At 36.8% G+C, this 21,079-nt stretch overlaps 1 protein-coding gene across 1 annotated transcript; it reads right to left on the bottom strand.

Moving 5' to 3' along the window:
* Positions 1-1,896: 1,896 nt before the first annotated feature.
* Positions 1,897-20,927, bottom strand: nhlrc2 (NHL repeat containing 2). Its single transcript, XM_028475831.1, has 12 exons — positions 20,759-20,927; positions 19,028-19,180; positions 14,544-14,593; positions 13,624-14,029; positions 12,304-12,425; positions 12,095-12,224; positions 10,405-10,498; positions 8,964-9,195; positions 7,867-7,989; positions 7,571-7,780; positions 7,146-7,359; positions 1,897-3,841 (listed from the first exon to the last, which is right to left on the bottom strand). The coding sequence occupies exons 1-12, from the start codon at positions 20,919-20,921 to the stop codon at positions 3,576-3,578; spliced, it is 2,163 nt and encodes a 720-aa protein (XP_028331632.1). The 5' UTR covers positions 20,922-20,927; the 3' UTR covers positions 1,897-3,575.
* Positions 20,928-21,079: the final 152 nt, after the last annotated feature.

The following is a 21,079-nucleotide window of genomic DNA, read 5'->3' as shown; positions in this document are numbered from 1 at the left end:
TCAGAATTATGACATACTATTTCATAATTGATGTTATCTCAAAATTATGATTTAGTATCTTAGTCATAATCATGACTTAGCATCTCATAATTAAGAATCATGATTATGACTTAGTATCTCATCATTATGAGATACTATTTCATAATTTTGAAATACTAAGTCAGAATTATGACATAGCATCTCACAATTATGACTTAGTATCTTAGTCATAATCATGACTTAGTATCTCATAATTATGACTTAGTATTTCCTATTTATGATAGACTAGATAGTATCTAGATATAATAACTAGATCTCATAATTATGAGATACTATTACACAATTATGATGTAATATCTCATAATTGACTTGAGATTTTTTTGATTATTATTTTAATTTTCCTTTTCTTACTTTTTTATTACTGGCGGGACTGGCCTTCCATTCCATAAGAAACAGTTGAACCTGAATTTAGAAACATAAAAACGTGAAATTCAAACTATGGGAAGCTGTATCTGTAATCATATATACATAAAAACTAACAGATTGAATAAAAAGGATTATGGAAGGGGCGGTGTTTAGCTCAGTGGGTAGAGCGCCCGCCCCATGTACAGAGGCTATAGTTCCTCACCTGCAGCGGGTCCAGGTTCGATTCCCGGCCTGGGACCCTTTCCTGCGTGTCATTCCCTGCTCTCTCTGACCCCCTTCCTGTCAAGCAACTGTCACATAAAGGCCACTAGAGCCAAAAAAAAAAAAAAAGGATTATGGAAAGTCCCAAACTGACTAAAATGACCAAGATGAATAATTTAATAAATGAATGGATAAAAACCGATTGGAACTCAATTCTTTTTAAGATCTTTACTGTGGTTTTCATGCCTAATTTTATTGACTCCTACTGTTAATCTCTTTCTTTGCCTCTGCACCAGCTGCGTTTTTTCTGTTCTCTGGGATCGTGTCAGGATGAAATGGGTTTTTTTTTTTTAAAAAACCGAGCTGAATGGATAGACATTTATTCCACCATCCACATGTTAGTGAAGCTCCTCTTGATCAATGAACCACAGCGTCCTCCCACATAAAGCCAGTTTAGAATTGTAGAGGCGAAGGCGTTTTAACTTGATATAAAAGCCTGATCTGAAACATTCACGCCGACACAGAGTCAGAAAAGTCAAAGTGGAACCAGTTGAAACTGTTTTATTTTCGTATCTTCCTATTATTACTTCAGCAGCTGCACCACTCACCACTGAACCTTTTCATCTGCTTTTGAACTGATGTCACTTCTTGTGTTTACGCAAGTAACACCAACAGTTTGATCAACAGAACACAGAGATCTTAATTATGATTATACCCACTCGTGTTGCTTCAAGTCCTGTATCTATTTTAACAATAACGCTTCAAGCATCGTATGATTGTTATGCAATCATCAACAACACAAGGCTTCATTTGTTGAAGTGAATGGTGCCGTGTCTTAACCGCATAATCATCAAACTCTAGCTTTAAAACCACCTAAAACTAATTACTGTAATTTGGATTAATTTTCATTGAGATACTTTAAAACGTTTGATAATAAACCTTATTCATTAGAATTTTCAAGGAAACTGATCAAAATTGATTTAAATTTGCATTGAGGTGCTTGATTTTTGTTGCTAGAGCAATGCTTTATGGGGGATTATCGTGCTTAAAAAGAAATGTGTGAATAATGTGTAGCCATTTTTAAAAGTATATCTCACTATCAACACTAATGGACAGGAAAAATGCTGCTTTTAATTTCCAAAATGATGCCACAGATGTTTTTTTGTGCATATTTCTGGTTTTTTTTAATTCAAACTATGACATCAATAATGATTCAAGGGATACAAACTTAAAAGGGTTTGAACCGTGAAAGGGTGAAACTGTACACACACAAACATCTGCCTGGATAAATACACTTTATTAGTTGTTTATTTGGACACAAACAAATATCAGTCCTTTTACAGAAGTCAATGCAGGAGAAATGGGTTACTGCGCTCATAAAAAAAAACAAAAAAACCCAGGATTGCTAAACTGTTATTGCTTCTGATACAAAAATAACACTTTTTTTAGGCCAAAGTACAAACATTTCATTATCAGACATGATGAAAGCAATCAAATTTTCTTTGACATTAGAAAACCAATAAAAGAAAATATCAACTTCCGCTTTAAAGCTGATGAATGTGATGATCTTCCATTAAGCTGTTTGTGATTTTACGTTCCCTTTGATGAGTGGTTTATTAATACTTGGAATAGAGATTTCAATGGAGCGTTTTTTTCTTATCCACATTGAGGCAAAGCAGCAATGGAAATCCATCAGCGTCGTGGATTCAGTGGAATTGGCATCCGTCTCAAAGAAAACACGCACTTTATTTATTAATTAGAAGCTACTCGTGTTATTGAAGCATCCTAATCCAAATCCAAATCAGCCCCGGAGAGCAGAGACACAGTGGAGGGGGGGGGGGGGCTAGTGTAACTGATACTGGACTGTGTAAACAACACACGCATGGACAGATCTGTGTGCACCGTTAGATTAGGAACACACACACACTGTACGAGCCAAGATACTGCAGCATTAATCAAAAATACATGATTAAGCAAATATTAAGTTAGGATGGAAACCTTTACTCTAGTTGACATCATTACAATGATTTGAAATATACGTCTAACAAAGAATGAACATTTTCCCTCCATAAACAAGCATTGCAATAGAAACTGTAGATTTTACATGTGTCCTTACATTAGGCAGTGATGTACAACTTATACTCCACCTTCAACAATGATCACATGCTGTGTAGAAGAGGTCAGATTCAACCGATTAGATAAAATGTGTCATTTTTCGACGCAGTATCAGAAGGGGTAATAGCAACAGTCATCATCAGTAGGTGGCAGTAAGCTTAAAAATTGATTTCGAAATTAAAACGTTGAATAACAGCATTAGTTTTACTCAGGGTAATATAGTACTTTGGCGGGTCAGCACATAGATTTTTCATATTGAGCTTTTCTGTTCTTTTTATCACTTAAAAGAAAACGTGTCAAGTAAATTTGAAGGATGGGTTGAAATGTATTATTCGTATCTTATTTTTGTTTTTTAAATTTCATTCTGAGAATTCAATTTTTGCACCCATCCAGCAGATGGCACCACAGAAGACCGCCTGGTTCGCCTATGCCCAGAGCCGGCCCTGGCTTTACTACATTTTAAACCTCAGAGGAGAGATTGTTAATACCTATATATTCATTATCCCATCACCAACTTAAATAACGGATTTATTATTGTTTGCACACATGCCTCTAAAGCAAAATAACAGATAACAAAAAGCTGATCATGAACAAACTTTGATTCCTAAACGCATCCGATCATTATCAGGCTGCCATGGTTTTAGCTGCTCAAGCTTTTTAATAAGGTGCGGATGACTCATTTATAACCTCTGCTACACTATTACAGTACAGAAGATTATTGTTCCATGTTAACAGACTTTTTTTGAGGTTGTAAAAGTTAGGTTTTCACTTGGAAACTGTTCATGTTACCACAACTTAAGAGTGAAAGAATGTGTAGGGTGTTCAACCCCCCCCACACATGATATCAGATGATATCAGAAAGCATGAGCCAAAGCCACAGTGACCTCCTCCACTTCTCCAAGACATGCAGTAATGTTAAGAGGCTGAGAGAATGAGGCTGCTTTCATGGTGCAGGCACTCCCCGTTTCCAAACAGTAGTAAATCCACACGGCCAAAGTCAGCTTGGGATCGCTGGGAGACTCCTTGAACTCAGGAGGAAGCTTAGCTGAGACAACGAGAGGCTTTGACAGATCTGTGATGTCACCGGTGGTCACCTGATGGTCCAGCAGCCACTCCGTACCTGAGAAAAGTCAGAGTATGCTCAAATTATGATCATTTAATCCTGGGGAGGGACATAAAAGTGTGGACCAAGTGTCATGATGATACCAACAGCCGATTTTATTCCATAAAGCCATAAAAAGTCCAACTGCTGGTGGCGGCAGATGAAAAGTTAAGCAATCATTAAATTTATTAAGATGCAATCTTCAAGAAACATAAACATCTTCACTGGAAATCACCCAACCTCCATCATTGATCTTAAACAAGAACGGCATTCCTTCTGCGTTAGATTTACTTATTCAGGTTTCAAAATCCCACAAGCAAAACAACCCAGCCTAGGGTTAGAGGTGCTGCAGTAACATCTCCTCCACTTCCATCCCTGGTAGAAAAAGATGTTTCTTCAGGAACTTTAAATCTTTCATAGAGTACAATATTTTTCCCTTGCTTTTTTTTTCTTGCTTCCACCCTTTTTTCTTGGGAGCCTGAATATTTCATATATACTGTAAACTCTCATTCAAGTCCCCAACAAACAATAATTGAACATGTTCCTTCCTTCCATGATTTCCCTTCATTTGTTCCTTTCTTTCTCTAATTATCTTGCTCTGTTCCTTCATTCCTTGGTTTTCATTTTCTGTCACTTCCTTCTTTCCTTTATTTCCCTTCGGTCCTTCCATCCTGCCTAAATCCATCAAAGCCTGATCTTCTACTTTCCCTTTACATTAGCTCTACAGCTTTATTTCCTGTACGTTTCCATCCATTCCTTCCCTACTTTACTAACATGAAAGAATCTAACAGCACATCCCTGGACAGTCAGAGCCAACTTCTATATTCTTATGAACAAATGAGTTGACTTTGACTGATGTGTGTGACTCTAAATCTGATCTTTAGAGATCAATTGTGTAGTTGTTCTGCAATGATCCGTAGAAACAGATGTGTTTGTGTTTTATAATCTGTTTGTAGATTTAGATTTATGGCTCAAGCCTTAGCATTACTCAGCGTTGCTGCATCACCGTGCACCGTGTCCTCTGAAATATTCCAAACTTAGATCACCTCCGGGAATCAGATCAAGTGAAAGCCAGGACTATTTTTAGTAACAAACACTCATCTGAAGAGAGACGTAATGAGTGAAAGATAATGAAAGTCAAGACCAGAACGCACGATTTACAACCGTGAGAACCTTTCATGCCAGCGAGAAAAGAAGCCAAATCCGTAGCGATGGTGATTAATGAGGCTGATGCTTAACGTCAAGTCCCAGTGAAGCCATTTCTAAAAAGCCACTAAAAAAAAAAAAAAAACAATGTGAATTAAATGTGCACTTTAAGCTTGATCCATTAAAATTCCTGCCTCTGCTCTGATCTGATCAGCACGAGTCTAGACTGGATGAAATGGCACAGAGGAGGATCACGTAACATAGCAGGAAGGCTAATTATGTGAACCAAGGCATGTCGTCTTATCGAAACGCTTTAAAAATAGACTGCTGATACCGCTGCATCCCTCACAATGATGGAAAGTCATTTGTAACAATGATTATTGGGAAAAATCAACTGCCGCTAACGCAGTGTTTAAAACCAAAGAATCAGAGTGGAGGAGGTAATAATAATAATAATATATAATGATATTCACCTGTAGGTCCTACAGGTGAATATTTGTAAACTGGTGGAGTGAAATGATGCTTGTTGAACAAAATGGCAGGAAACAGGAATCAGGAATCTCTGTTAGTAACGCATCACACAAGTTGCAGCACACATAGATAATTTTCTTTAAAAAAAAGATGTAAAAGGTTGAAATTGCAGCTTGAAAGTTTGTTGCGTATCACGTCTAATGTCATGCTACAAAACTGTTTAACAGAATATTCCACAAACTAGAAAATAAAGAAACTGACCCATCATGAAAAAGCTGTTTGCCATTTTTGTTGCGGTGACTTAGCAATGTTTGGCTATTGCTAACATTACATACACTGCTAAGAGTTATACCAACACCAAGGCTTTCCCGATCTGCTGAAGACATTGTCCGGCTTTTCGGAGGACAAATGAGGCAAAGAGCAGCTTGGAGATATTTTAGCTTTTTAATATTTAGTTGTTTTGTTTTTGTTTTTATGTTTTATTATTCAAATACCACATGTCAGTGTACATAAGAGAAGGTAGAACAAGTGAGTGGTCATCATGTTGTGCTCTAATGTGGAAGAATAGCCAAGAGGCTATAAGAGGAATTGTTAATAAATATTATAGTATTTTCTTATATTGAAGTTCAGTGATGGGCAACTTTTATTACAGTAGATGCCACAAAATTGTGACTGTCTGATCTAAAGGTCACGTTATTAATATTAATGTCAGCATTTAGAATAATGACCGATCTGATCATCAATAAAGGAAAAAACAAAGGTTTTTGTGTTTTTTTGTTATTGTTTGTTGTGTTTTTGGATTAATTTTGTGTATTTGTCTTGTAATTTTGTACATTTTTCTCTCATTTTGTGGTTTTTTTGTTGTTATGTGTAGGGGTGTCCTGATCTGATATTGATATCGGATATCGGTCCGATATCAGCCAGAAAACGAATATCGGATTCTATCGGACTGCATCTAAAATCTCCTATATATTATATTATATTTATTCAATTGTAAAATATTGTAGATATTATGTTGAAGGTTAAAATGTATGTAACCAATTGGTTAATAATAAGTTTAATCCGTTTTTTCTCATCCCTACTGTAGCTGACTATTGTTCTCTGTTTGAGTGACATCACTTGATCAAGCCTTTTCCAACATTCCACACTACAAAATAAGTAATAAAAATATGTATTACTCATGCTGATATCGTTTTGGATCGATATCGACCAATACTCAAGGCTGCAATATCGGTATTGTATCGGAAGCGAAAAAGTTGACATCCCTAGTTTTGTGTGTTGTAGGAGTCATTTTCTTTTTTTCTTGTTGTGTTTATGTCTTGAATATTTTTCACTTATTTATTTGTAGCCGTCTTGTGTGTTGATGGAGTGATTTTGTGTATGCTTGTGGTCATTTAGTGTATTATTGTTTTGCTTTTGTTTATCACTGTTGTCCATTTGTGTATTTTTCAGTCATTTTGTATGTTTTTTAGTCATTTTGTGTGTTTTCTTTCTGTTTTCATGTGCATTTGAAGTCATTTTGTGTGTTTACTCGAGGGCCGTACAAAATGAGACTGTCTTTATAAGAGCTTATAATTATGTTTGTATAATACACTGTATATATTATATTTACAGTATATATTTGATTGTTTTGTTGTCTTTTTAAGTTTTAAGTTGACTAATCTCAGCCTATTTTCATAATATTTTCATCTAAGGTCTGTCTTACCTTCAGCTGACAGCGTCCAGCAGCTGGGAGCCTCTTCAGTGAGTTTCGCTCCCTCAGGCAGCGACAGTGTGAGCGACATGACGACAGTTTGGCCAGCAGCCACAGACACTGGCGCCATTTCTTTCTTGGCAGCTGATTTTGGGAACTTCGGAGCTTTGGTTGAAGGTACGGAACGAATGGGTGCCGAATCTGTGCATTCAGTGATGATGGGGAGCTAGAAACACAGAGAGAGAACATTGGATGTGTGGGATAAGAGGCGTGAACACAACTATAGACACAGATTAGATCATTTTCATGTACGGAGCCGTTTTTAAGAACAGAATTAAATGGATGAAGATGAAGTTGCAAGAGTTCTTTCTTCCTCTGTGAAGTCTGGAGCCACCAAATGGTTTCTATTTAATTAAAAAGATTAGAATAGCACAAACCCGTGAGACCGTCTTTGAGACCAAGTCCAACACTTTGATTTGATGGTTGTTGGTATCGGCCACATAAAGGAGTTTCCCTCCATCGCCGACACAGATCCCTCCAGGTTCGTTGAAAGACGTTTTAATCAACTCGGGGCCCAGCGTGTCTCCGACCTCTCCTGTTCCAGCTAATGTATTACACAGCTTGGACTTTGGCTGTACCACTTTAATCTAAAAATACATTCAAAGAAAAGAAAATGAAAGCACAAGGCCAATCCTCTGGTATATCAAACCTGTGCTGTGTGTGAGTCGTTCACCTTGTGGTTGTAAGAGTCGGCCACATACAGCAGGCTTTGCTCAGGGGCCCAGGCGACACCCAGAGGATGCTGTAGTTTAGCGTCCACTCCTTTCCCATCTACGTCCCCGAACGCAAAAAGGTTCTGGTACAAAAAAAAAAAAAAAGAAACACAACACATTCAAAGGATAAAAATAAAATCTTGCAAATAATGTTCATCAACTCATCCAAAATCAAAGAGGAAGATTATTTTACAGTCCAACAAAAATATACATTTCTATTTAAAATAGTGCAACAAGCTGATACTTCATATTTCTTTAAAAAATTTATGGAAAATGAAGATATTTAAAGGGGTAGGATTAGTCAAGTTTATACTTCTTCCTATTTCTTTTCTTTCATGTACACTGAGATGCGTGAGAATTTGTAAGTTGTAATTTACATGATCGAAATATATATCAAAGGAAGTCCTACCAGCAACAATGACAATTAAAGCCTCTTAATCAGAGAATATCTCTTTATGGACTGTGAGAGAACATGCACACCTCAGTTCATACAGCGCAAATTAGTTTGCATGGTCAAAACCAAGCAGCAAAAATCTACTTCAGAATAAAGGCCAACAACAGCAGTCTATAGTTATTTCTACATTATTATGAGTATTATCTAGTCTCATTGGTGTTTATAGGCTGTAAATCATCTGGGGCTATTCATACAGCTCAGGTCAAATAGTGTATTTGTGTCATTTTCAAGAAGCATATCATTTGTATTCATAGAATAAAGAATAAAAGCGCTGAACCTATAATAGAAAGTCATTCCAGGGTTTGTTCAATGCTTTTTCAGATGATTGTATAAATGTTTTCTAGGGCTGTTTATGGCTGATGAATGAAGGCAGGGCTGACTTTGAAAAATGATCATTGCGGCCACACAAGGATTTTCTGCATTTTTCCCTCATTTCAAGGTGATGTTGATTAATAATTTTAAAAGCAATAAACGAAACCTTATTTGATGGGAAACATCAAACAAAAGAGCAAAATCAATGTAACGACTACACAGAATGATTATAAAAACTGCATAACTGCAGCTCTCGTCTGCAGATCAATCGCGCGTGTTTGATTTACTCACCATTGGGTCTCTCTCTCCACCGATCAACGACTTGACAGCCCCATCTTTCAGAGCCAGGGTGCGGATGGTGCTGCTTTCACTGTCAGCCACGAACAAGCAGCTCCACGGCTCCTCTGGGGCCAGAGCCAGGCCTGAAGGCTGCGCAAAACCCGCCTTATGAGGGTAGGAGTTGTTTCGGTTCTCCTCGCTGCCACTGCCTGCCCACCGCACACACACCCCCGCCTTGGACTCACTAGAAGGTTTTACAATAAAAGGAAATAAATGTGCTGATTATAGTTTACATTAAGTCTATTTAAAACACACAGTTAATTCAGTTGGTAATGTGTTTTTTTTAACACATTTTTTCATTAGATTAAAGTCATAGCTTAGCAGAGGTGAAAGTAACAATTACAAGTTCTGTCATTAAGTTGCTTTGATAGGTTCTTGTACTTTTTTGAGAATATTTCATTTTACTTGGACTTAAGTACGTTTTAAAAGAAGTAATTTGTTACATTTCTACACCCGACCGTTACTGAGTAAATTATTATTATTTTTGTTTTATAATAATCAACGGACATTGATACGAAATGACCAGACAACAATCAAATGTATCACATCATAGCCGACCAACCAGATTAAATGTAATGCACGGCGCCAAAACAGCATTGAATGCTGGTGGTTTTCTCATTTTTAGAGTTAATATATGTAGCTATACTTAGAGACTGATCACTTTTTTTTTAAATTTTGAATTGAATTCATTGGTGTTACATTATTTTAAAAAGAACTGTATATTTTGACAAACCTTTTATTTTATACAGATGCCTTTGTGGAAAATAACTTAAGATTTGGTCACTTCCTTTTTAAGTTTATACAACCGTGGCTATAAGATTTATTACCAAAAATAAACATTAGGGGTGAAAGTAACTAGTAACTTTTACTTTGAGTAAAAGTTATTATGAGTTTATGTATGACTTACTTGTACTTTAGTACATTTTCAATCAAGTAACAGTACTTCTGCTTGAGTAAGATACATCAGTACTTTACACCTCTGTAGTTTAGGCCTCAGATGAATAAATCATAAATTATTTGCTCTAAAAAAAGACGTAAAAGGTTGAAATTGGTGCTCGAAAGTTTGTTTTCATCTACACCGTTTCACGCATTGCATTCTGGGATGTGGAGTCCCATGAACAGGCGCACAGATGTGTTTTTACTTCATTTCTACGGACTATCTGATATAATTAGTTGTTAACTGTTGTGTAATCACCGTTAAATAACAATGCACTGATTTACACAGATGCTACATACAAATAAGTCTAAAAAAAAACAAAAAAAGAAACAAGCAGAGGAATTGTGTTATCACGGTGCAGAAAACAGCCTTGAAACTCCATCTTTAGATTTGAGCCAAAATATTCTAAATGGTTTGATGCCAAGTGGTCCCAATGGTCCTGGTCCAGTTTCTCACCTGACTTTAGGCAGTTTTCCATCTGCTAAGAACAAAGCCCAGATCTGATGTGTCCCTGCCATGGCTATCCACAGCACGTTGTCCTCAACGCTACCTAAACATGAAAAACGAAACACAAAATATTCTCTGTTACATTTTGGGATTAGATCAGAAAATACTTCTGCAAACTGTTGAGAAAGTTTGTGCGAGGAATGAGAGTGTGGAGGTGGAAAAGATGGGAACCACATGCTAACTATTGCTGTCTTTATGATGGACCTTGTGTCGTACACTGTATCTCAGTTGTATATTTAATGCTGTAGAGTTCAGGCCTGCTTGATCGCATTAGAATGACTGTCAGGAACTCAGACCTGACTCACACCATTAATGCCTGGGCAGGACTTTATAGTTCAGAACGTTCCGGATGGTCTTGATTTGTTCGGATTAATTATTCATTCTCTTCGAGAAGGTGTTATGAATATGCAAAAAGAGTTTTGATGTGGTCTCAAAGGGCTACGTCGGAAGAGCTAAAGGTCAGGAATCACATTCTCAGGCTCTGTGGTGATGCTTCAAAGCTGCAGGTCGACCTATTCATCAACCTGAGGGAAAAACGACTTAGAATTTAAAGAATTTCTGATGACGTTCATCTACCGACAAGAGATTTGGGCTTCGACAGAACTCAGTAAGGACTTTTCCAAGGACTGTTTAGTCTTAAGCAACATATGAATGAATGACTTTTGCTCATTCTAAAGAAGCTTTCTCTGCTTTGTCCAAGTATTTTCTCTTCATTCCTGAAAATCTACTGAAATTATAATCCAACGAAGAGAACCACAGTTATGCAGAAAAATCACTAAGTAACAAGAAAAAAATATAAGAATTAAAAGAGATTGCAATATCGAGGCAGACAACTTTATTAAAAAAAAAAAAAAAAAAAGAGCCTTTAGAATAAGATACTTTAATTGAAATTAAACAAAAGTATCCTTAAATCCTAGAGTCCAGCCAACATTTTCTTGCGTGTGTCAGTCTTTACAGAAAAAAAACTGAAACTCAGCCCGTGAAATACCTTTTTGATGCATTAATGTTCATAACAAATGTTTGGAAAATGTGTACATTACTTATCCTTTTCCAAAAAAAAATCTACCGTAGTCACAAGAGGACTCAGAGATACTGTATCTACAGTACCTTCTGGATCGTCTCCAAAATTAAAATCTTTCCAACCTTTCCCTTTTCTATTTGTTTACCAAATTTTATTTAAATCAGTTCAGAACTTTTAGAGCTATCCTGCTAAAAAAAAAAACCATGCACATTAACATGCACATGGACAGGCAAACCCCAGTTAAAACATTTCCTCCTTAACCAAAATAAAAAAAAAAAAAAATCTATTTGCACAATTTATTTTCTATAACGTTGTTTTTGCACTCCGGTAAGCTAATAGTGGCCCCCCAGACGGTTTCAGTTTGAGACCTCTGACAACTATCTCGTTGATTTAAAGCAATATATGCAGTTCACTTCTCCCTAACATGCATTTGTCTTCTGTGCTTTACCTGAACCTTCTCTCCCAACTTTGCCAAAAGCCTGAAATCGAGCAACTCAAAGAAAAAAATCCCATTTGTTGCGATACAAAAAAACTACTTACAAATGATGGTTTAATAAACAATAAAGACATGTTGTAAAATAATTTGACTTTAAATGTTTTGGCAGCGTTAAAACGTACCAGCAGTGCCGAGCGTCACATCCCACGGAGAGCTGATTGGCTGCGTAGTTCCCATAGCCCCGCCCTCTCTGTCTGTGCCTTGAGCTCCGACACCGGCCACAGTGGTGACCTTTCCCTCCAACAGCTCAATCTAATGCATTCAATTAAACACAATCAAAAAATAAAACAAGACTGAGAGCATAAACTACGACACCAGCAGAGGGCGCTACCTTTCGGATGAGATGGTTTTCTGTGTCGGCCACGTAAACAACATCGCCTTTGATGGCAACGCCCTGCGGGGAGCTGAAGGAGGCTTCGGTCACATCGCCATCTTTTCTGCCACTTTCAGGACCTGGAATAAAGGTAAGTGTATTTCATTACCAAGAGCTGTTAGATGCATTAATTTCTACTTTCTGCTTTAATTGTGTGTATTTCAAATGTTTATGATGTATACTGTCAGCCTCTCAAATTGACAGTTTGTGAAATGTTTAAAAAGATTTCGAGTCCAAGTAAAAATTCATGTAAGCTCTTAAATTATTTCAAATTCAACTGCAAAGTTAAACAAAGAAAATGTTTTACTTCTAGAGCCAACTCGGGGGCTGCGACCCTCACACTGGGAATCACACTCATAATGACCATGGCTACGTTGCCAACTGTGCCCATCCATACATTTTAATTACAAACAGTGCACAATTATGGAGTCAACTAGACAATCCATCCTTTTATCTGTCTACATCCAGCTCAGTGCCGTCTCCCAGCAGCCCATACTGGACCATTTAGCTGCCAAACTCTGTGATGGTAGAGGCATCATCTGTGGATTAATGAAGCATGTCTCTAAACGTCAATGTTTAGTTTGGACTAACTGAGAAGTAACACATTCAAAAACAAACTTTTTGTGTCATTTTTTGTTAAAATGCTAAAAAAAAAAGACATGTTTTATGTATGTTTCATAAAAAGGGATGAATATTGTTCTAGTGTTTACTTCTGTTAAAGCAGGGGTGTCAAACTCCTTTTAGTTCAGGGGCCAAATACGGACCAGTTTCATCTCAAAAGGGCCACAGATTTTATGTGGAGAAAAAAAGAACAATTTTAACATCATTGTGCCCTAGTTTTCAATATCAGATCAATTGTTGATTTTGTTAACAATTTTTTGTGTAATCTAAAGGAATTTTGTGGAATTGTTTGTTAGAAATTGCAAGATTTGTGGATAAATGGAGAGTTCTTTTTTGTATGCAATTAGAAACGACTGCATTCATGTGATATAAACAAAGGAGAAAAAAAAAATGCAAGCCCCTAAAAATATTGTAGAGTTTTATTAAATTGGTGAATTTGAGATATCTGCAACTGGATTATTTGGTAATTTACACAATGATTCATGTTTTCTCTGTCATTTTTACTTTCTCCTGCGAGCCGAACTGGATGCCTTAAAGGGCCAGATTTGGCCCCCGGGCCTTAAGTTTGACACGTATGTTAAAGTGAGAAGATATTTTAGTGGAAAATATTTAAATGTTCCATGACTTAGTACCAAAATGATGTATTAGTATGATTACCTCCTATGACGTGTAGCAGCTGTCCATTTAAAGACACCACCAGGATTCTGTGATGCCCAGTGTCTGCAATGGCTAATCTTTTACTGCCGTTGTCAATAGCAACCTTCCCAGGAAAGGCAAGGATGTTGGGCGGCAAGGAATCCTTGTACAGCTTGATCCCGACGTCGTGGCTCTTCAACAAGCCCTGTTTCCCATAATGCCGTAGGGCGCAGTCGGCAAACAGCATCAAGCGGTCCCGGTGGCCTTCGCCCACCAGGGAGAAGAGCAGGTTACCGCAGGGTCCGAGCAGAACCAACGTGGGCCAGCAGGAGACCTCCAGCTCGTGCCAGAGATGCGCCTCGCTGTCGTTGACCACTGGGTGGCAGATGTCGTAGCGCAGCACGGCACTACGGATGTTTGCCAGGACCTTTGAATGGATTCAGACGAACGCAGGAAGTGAAGGTTTGAAAATTTGTCACCAAATACTAACCCAGAAAAAGTTATAGCAATCGTTCATTGTTGGAAAGAAAATGAATTAATTACAGGAAAAAATAACGCACTAAAAAAATTATGCTGGTTTTTTTGCACTCCAAACAACGCATTCTCATTTTTTAGGAAAGATTTAAAAAGAGATGAATTAGATCAATTAATTACAGAGCATAACTTATTAATTGCACAATATTTTTTTAATCTCTTGACAGAATTAAATAATACAGTAATTCACTGGTAGGTGGCACAAGGGTAAAATATAATTTATTTCGACCACCTAAACAGAGTGCCACTAAAGCCCATACACCACTACAGAGCCAGTAGCTGCAGTTTGATGAACCATTAGCAATCCGATTAATCAAGGTTTGTAATCCCATCATACTATATCCCATTACATTTAACTGGATTATGCTCTTGGTGCATTCGACCCAAACATCAGACGAAACACTTACCTTTTCATTGGGGAATTTGGCCGAATGCACACCAACAATAACCAATCCATCTGGGAAGAAGCGTAAACAGAGAGAGTCATTTAATACTAAAACCAACAAGACAGTCATCAACATCCCCCGCCAGACTGGTTCTCATTATATCTCACAACCTTTTCCTAAATGTCCTAAATCTAAGAACTTAGATGTAGAAATAGAAAATCACATCACATCAGAATATAAAATTACTAACTATCTTAAACGGTTTCTAAGAAAAGCTGTCCCCTTTGAAGATACCTCGAACTTTGTAAAGAAAAATGGAACAACGGCAATAACTCCAGATTAAATAAATGCGCACTTCTTATTTTCGAACTCCATCAAGGTATTAATACCCTGAAGACACACAGCGAATTTGATTATCCTATCTTAAACAGTTTCTAAGAAAAACTGTCCCCTTTGAAGATACCTCGAACAGAGTAAAAAAAAAATGGAACATGCGCATTAACTCCGGAAAAAAAAAATGACACGCTTCTCATTTTCAAACTCCATCAAGGTATTGATAGCCTGAAGCCACACACCAAATTTGATTATCCTATCTTAAACAGTTTCTAAGAAAATCTGTCCCCTTTGAAGATACCTCGAACAGAGGAACAAGGGCAATAACTCCGGAAAAAATAATTAAGCGCTTCTCATTTTCAAACTCCGTCAAGGTATTGAAACCCTGAAGCCACACACAATTTGGTTATTCTATCTTAAAGAGTTTCTGAGAAAAGCTGTTCCCTTTAACACGGACGGACGGAGCTCAAACCTGTATCCCCCTTCCACACTTTGTGGCGGGGGATAAAAATGGTTTGACAATAACACAAATACAAACAAAACGATCGACACAAGCATCATCCAGCTCCTTCACGTAACTGAGTGAGACCAACAGAAGGTCAAAGATAAAAAAAAAACAGTGTAGAACCCGAGACTGAATACAGCAGCAGCTTTGCTCACAGCGTTCCTTTGTATCACCGTGATCAGTTGCATAAGCTTCACCAATATTAGACTCACAAGGCATTTCCTCACAAAGTGAAGAAAGAGTAGGAGTGAGGGTTTGCTGAAGTCCAACTTTACAACTTCTGGGTATTGTTTGTACAAACAATCACGTAAATTAGCATGTTCTGAGTTATGACTACAAACGGATGCTTAACATAAATCTGATTTATTAGGGAGAGGCCAGATAAGATCAAATGGACGAGCCAGTGAGGAGAGAACGACGTTGGTAAACTGGTGTGTAACCACAAAAGATGAGGTGAACTGTGCATCATGAATAACAAGGGAAAGTCTATATTATGCCTATCTAATCTGTGTACCTTTCTTTCTTTGGTTATTTTGTTTCAAAACTAAATTAAAAAAAAGAAAGAATGGGTTGTTTTTTTTGTTTTATTAATTTAGAACCAGAAACAGGAAAACGGAAAAAACAAAAACAAAACAAGCAGCGTTTTTCTGTTTTAAAATTAAATCTGGTTCAGTTTGTGTGATATATGGATATTTACGAGGAAACTAGGACGAGAGCTTGATGTTTTAATCTCACCACACAGAGGGGGGGGACACAGACGGACTTTTATTCTGCTGCGTTTGATACTTTACCAAACAGTGTTACGGTCCAAATAGTATCCAGATAAACTGGTGACTGGGCGGACTTTTGCTCTCGGTCCAAACATAAAAAGAAGCAACGCATTAGTCACATTACTAGTGAATTGAAACAGAATCAAAACCAAAAAAATGGATGATACGTAAAACATGCACATACTGTATGTGGAACCAGAGGTGGTGTAATGACTCTACTGGTGTTCCTCGTTTCTTGTGATCAACTTCCATGTGTGTTGACGGCTGCTGTTAGAGGTATTTATAACATGCAAAATATATATATTTTTTACTGCCCTCAAAATAGCTGTAATTGTTTTTGCTAAAGTGTCAAGTCGCAGAAGTTCTAACATCTATTGTTCCTCACAATTTACCTGGATACTATCTGGATCGTAACACCGCGAAACAAAACATAAACTTGAGCAGCATCCACAGACTGAATGAAAACAGGAGCAGGACAAGAAAACTGCTGAAATCAATCCTAAACAGTCCTATTGTGTGTGGAGACCTGGTCCAGGACCTGGGGAGGGAAACTCGGTGCAGAGGACTTCAGTCATCGCTCTAATTTCCCCATAAATATCAAAATATCACACAAACTGGACAAGTTTTTTGTTTTTTTTTAATCTGGTTTTTGGTTTTTCTGTGTTTCTGTTTAGGTTTTAAATCAGTAAAACAAAATAACCACACTGTTAATTTGTTATTTTGATTTGGTTTTAAAAGGAAATAACTAAAGAACGAAGAGTACACAGATTCTATCTAAGTGGAACACTTTAACTTATTTAGATTTATCATTAATCGGACTTAGCAAACATGGACACACCCGAATGCACTGACCCAGGGCTTTGGACATATCCCCTACAGGAGCATTAGGGAGAGGGAGGAGGGGGTGGAGCTTAGGGGAGTCTTGCTAGCTCACATCATGCTAGCTTTCCAACATTGCGGACCGACGCCTTTAAGTATTTTTGAAGATGTTATTTCTTTCAGGTTTGTCATGAAAACAGTAAATATGAAACGATGTAAACTGATAAATCTGGCCATATTATTTCATTTAAATGTACTTTCTCACAAGTGTGACTAAAAAAAATCAACTGTGACTTCAAAAATCAATGCTGTGTGGTTGCACGCTGTGGTTCACTGGGGCATTTGAGCGAGAGTACAATCACTCAACTCCCAGGAGCAGGAAAAGCCTTATCTGAGCTATGAAGAGACAGGAACTAAGAATAGATCCAGGCTACAGTGTAGGTGAAAGAAGGGTCGATAACTGTGCCCAGAGGAAGTTCATCATATTAATATAGATCATATATTTAACCAGTCCATATGCAAACTACCTCTCTCACCCATCTTGGCTTTCAAATATTGAATTATGCATCTTTAGGGAACTTCAAAAGTATTTAAATCAGGGATTGTGTGGCAGCTACTTCACTGAACCAACATGACAGGAGGACCTGGTTGGTGTGGATAGATGAGTGCTTCTCAACCTGAGGAATCGGGTTTAAATTTGTGACAAACAGGCATTTTAAGTTTATTTTTCTATGATATTTAGTAAATCGTCTCGTGGAAAGGCTTCATTTTCAGACTCTGACTGATATTAATATAGATGGAACCATCCAGACGTCGTATTATTCCCTTCCTATGAATATTTCATACGCACATATATAAATATATATTTAAAGTGCCTTTTGTGGTGAAAATTTTGATTATTTAATTCATGGCTAATTAACGGTTCATCTATTGATCGCAGAAGAAACGCAGTAAAGGCTTTGGGGATTTTTTTCGAGTTGCAAGTCTCACACACACGCACGCACACACACACGCTGGTCTTATCTTTGGCTCTGCTGAGGGTACATTCTGTCTGAGGTGTTGGTCGGTGAGGTGTGGGACCAGTTCCTGACCGGTCCATCCCACAGTTCACCCATCAGTCATCTGTCCAATCTGGAGCCGTTGCACACAACTCGGCAGAATCCATGAGTGATGAAAGCCTCTGTGAACTGTGTCGAGTTCAAACGCGTGTGTACGTGTGGTTGTTTTTTTCTTCCTACTGTGACAAAGGTTAGCTTGCTATGCTAGCTTTTGTTCTTATCATGAGACGAGTTTTATGAATGGATTTTGTTGTTGACACTGTTTTTCCAAGTCTCTTAAAAAACAGATTTTAATATCCAGTAGAATTGTTCTTTACCTGGGTAAATAAATTATATAATATTAATAATGACTCTTATTAAAGCCTTAATGCAGTGTTTTTCAACCTAGGGGTCGTGACCCCATGTGGGGTACGCCGGGAATGTGTTAGAAATAATAACCACTATTCCCACTATTGATGACTGAATTTGTATTGTCCAGGATATATATATATATATAAAATGGAAAAACGTACATTTCAGCATCGTAGTCAGTTTTAAGATCCACGTATGATATTTGTTGTTTTGTTGATACTGTATAGATAGATATATATATATATATATAAAAATGTGGAACTGAAAGATGTAGTGTCATACTATATGTATACTGTTTTTTGAAATGACAAAAAAAAGAAATACTTACTGATTAAAATATATAAATAAATATTTTAAATTATTTTTCCTTTTCAAATGAAACGGTATTGTATACCTTCACTTTTTCAAATATAAATCCAGTCTCTTTCTGTAAAAAAGCGGTTTATTTTAATTACAATCAGCCACTGCTGGTTGTCGAGACAATAGTGTTCCCTGACAGGTAAAATGTTCTCGATAAAACTATTCATTTGTGACGAGGAGTTTGTCACAGTTGGTAAAACTTGGAAAAAACGGCACAGGAAGAAGTACATAAAGACAGAAGTGAAAGAAGCCTGATGTTTGTGGAGACATCCTGTTCCCACCACTTGACTGCTGGTGGTCAATACAGACCTTTGACTGTGTGTCTCTTCTCGAGCTGGTGCAGGGCAGGCAGGATGTGGATGCAGTTGATGCAGCAGTAGGTGAAGAAGTCCAGGAGCACCACTTTCCCAGAAAGCTCATTGTTTAAAGACAGTGGCCCCCGTGTGTTCAGCCACTCTAAGCCTGGAGTGAAATCACAAGGTACACATTGATGTCATCATTTGATCATAATCTTTGATCACAAAGAGGCATAGATGCTTTATTTACTAGAGGTCGACCGATATATGGACTTTTTTCAAGATTTTTTTTAATTTTATTTTTATTTAAAGGAAAAAAAAGAACTTTAAAAAACATCCATTCAGATGTATGAATGTACAACCAAAAAAAATAAATAAAAAAAGTAATACTGTAATAATAATAATAGCATGTGCATGGGAAAGGTAGAAACAAATAGGCTTACAAATAAAAAGCTGATATAATACGATAAGGATATAATATAATAGTGCCTGATCAAATATACTAATATCCTTAACCTAACCATTTTTCAGGTTACTGTTTGATTGTATATTTTAAATATTTTGTGAACCTAATTACTAATTAGATACTTTAATTTAAGAAAGAAGCTTGAAATAGTTTAACTTGGACATTGCATATTGTCGTCATGCTTTACAGCTACTTAGCCGTCCTGTACTTTTTATTTTACTTGGTTGTGTACGGGTATATTTAAAGTTCAATAAATGTTAAGAGTTCTATTGGTGTATTTAATTTAATTTCTAATATATACATTTATATCATACGAGTGTTTCAATCGTCTTTCATCCCATATCGGTCGACCTCTAATATTTACATTTGGACACCTGCTCATCGTGGATTTATTTTCTACTTTCATAATATATTCTGTGCATCCAGATCAGATTAGAACTGTCATGGCAGTTCATTACAATGAACTTACAAGTGTTAACCTTACCTTGATCTGCAGTTTTAAAAGTACCCGTTAAAGTAAATTTTGATTTAAACCTGAAACAAACCAGAACTAGTGATTTATTTATCTAGTGATGTATTATATTAATATCCTATTCTAATCTGTGTTTATTTGATCAACTCTCGCTCGCCCTCTGCTGGCTGAAATATATAATGAATATAACTTGTTTTCCTGTTGTTGTGGGACTTACAGGTCACATCAATTTAAAACATAAATGTATAAAAAACGATATTGTGTGTGATAGTTTTTATTTTTTCTTTCTACTTTTAATTTTGGGTTTATTTATTTATTTTAAACCCAAGCAATAGGTTTGGATTAGGTCGCTTTTTTTTTTTATAGAAAGGTTTGTTTAATTGTGCATTTGTAAATGACAATAGCAGTGTATTAGTCAGCGCTATCTGTGTAAACTAAAGTACAATTTCCAGTTTCATTACAGTACCAAAGATCAATAACTAACCAGTGAATAAATAATTGTTGTTATTTTTTTTATTTTAATGTAGTTAAAATAATTGTATAAAAAAATTAACTCCCGGTAGCTAAAATGCATTATGTACAGACATGTCCGTTTTACAAAGTTCAAACATTAAGAAGCAAACAAAATAAAAAATATTTGTCAATTTTGAATAAATGGATAAAAAAAATGAATGAATTGCCATTTTTCCTGACTTCTGCTTACGGAAGTCGGTCATCAAATAACGCGGTAACCAGTTGAAGTAGAACGTCCAAACTGTGAAGAGTTAGTAAACTCGTGTCTAAAGGAGATGAACATGTGCCCTGACCTGTCTGGAAATCAGGTATCTTCAGATCTTCCTTCTCACCCAACCTTTCCAGATACTCATTGACAATATTTTCTTTCTCTTGTTGCGTGGCTGCGTCATCCAGGGCACAATCTAGCTGGCTCTGGACAGGAAACAGAGCAGAGAGGCTGCACTCAGACGCCATGTTTCCGACAACACACTGAGGAAGAAGCTTGCGTTCATATCCGTATTTTCGACATTGCTTGTAATTTATTAAATCCCCGAACCGAGTCCTGTTGTTTTCCATTATATTCAAAGAAATAAACATGTTTTATATTAAATATTTTTATATTATTATAGCGT

This window comes from Gouania willdenowi, chromosome 19 (assembly GCF_900634775.1).
Source record: "Gouania willdenowi chromosome 19, fGouWil2.1, whole genome shotgun sequence".
In the NCBI taxonomy this organism is placed as follows: Eukaryota; Metazoa; Chordata; class Actinopteri; order Blenniiformes; family Gobiesocidae; genus Gouania; species Gouania willdenowi.
The sequence above is the reverse complement of the archived record's forward strand: the minus strand, read 5'-3'. Positions and strand labels throughout refer to the sequence as shown.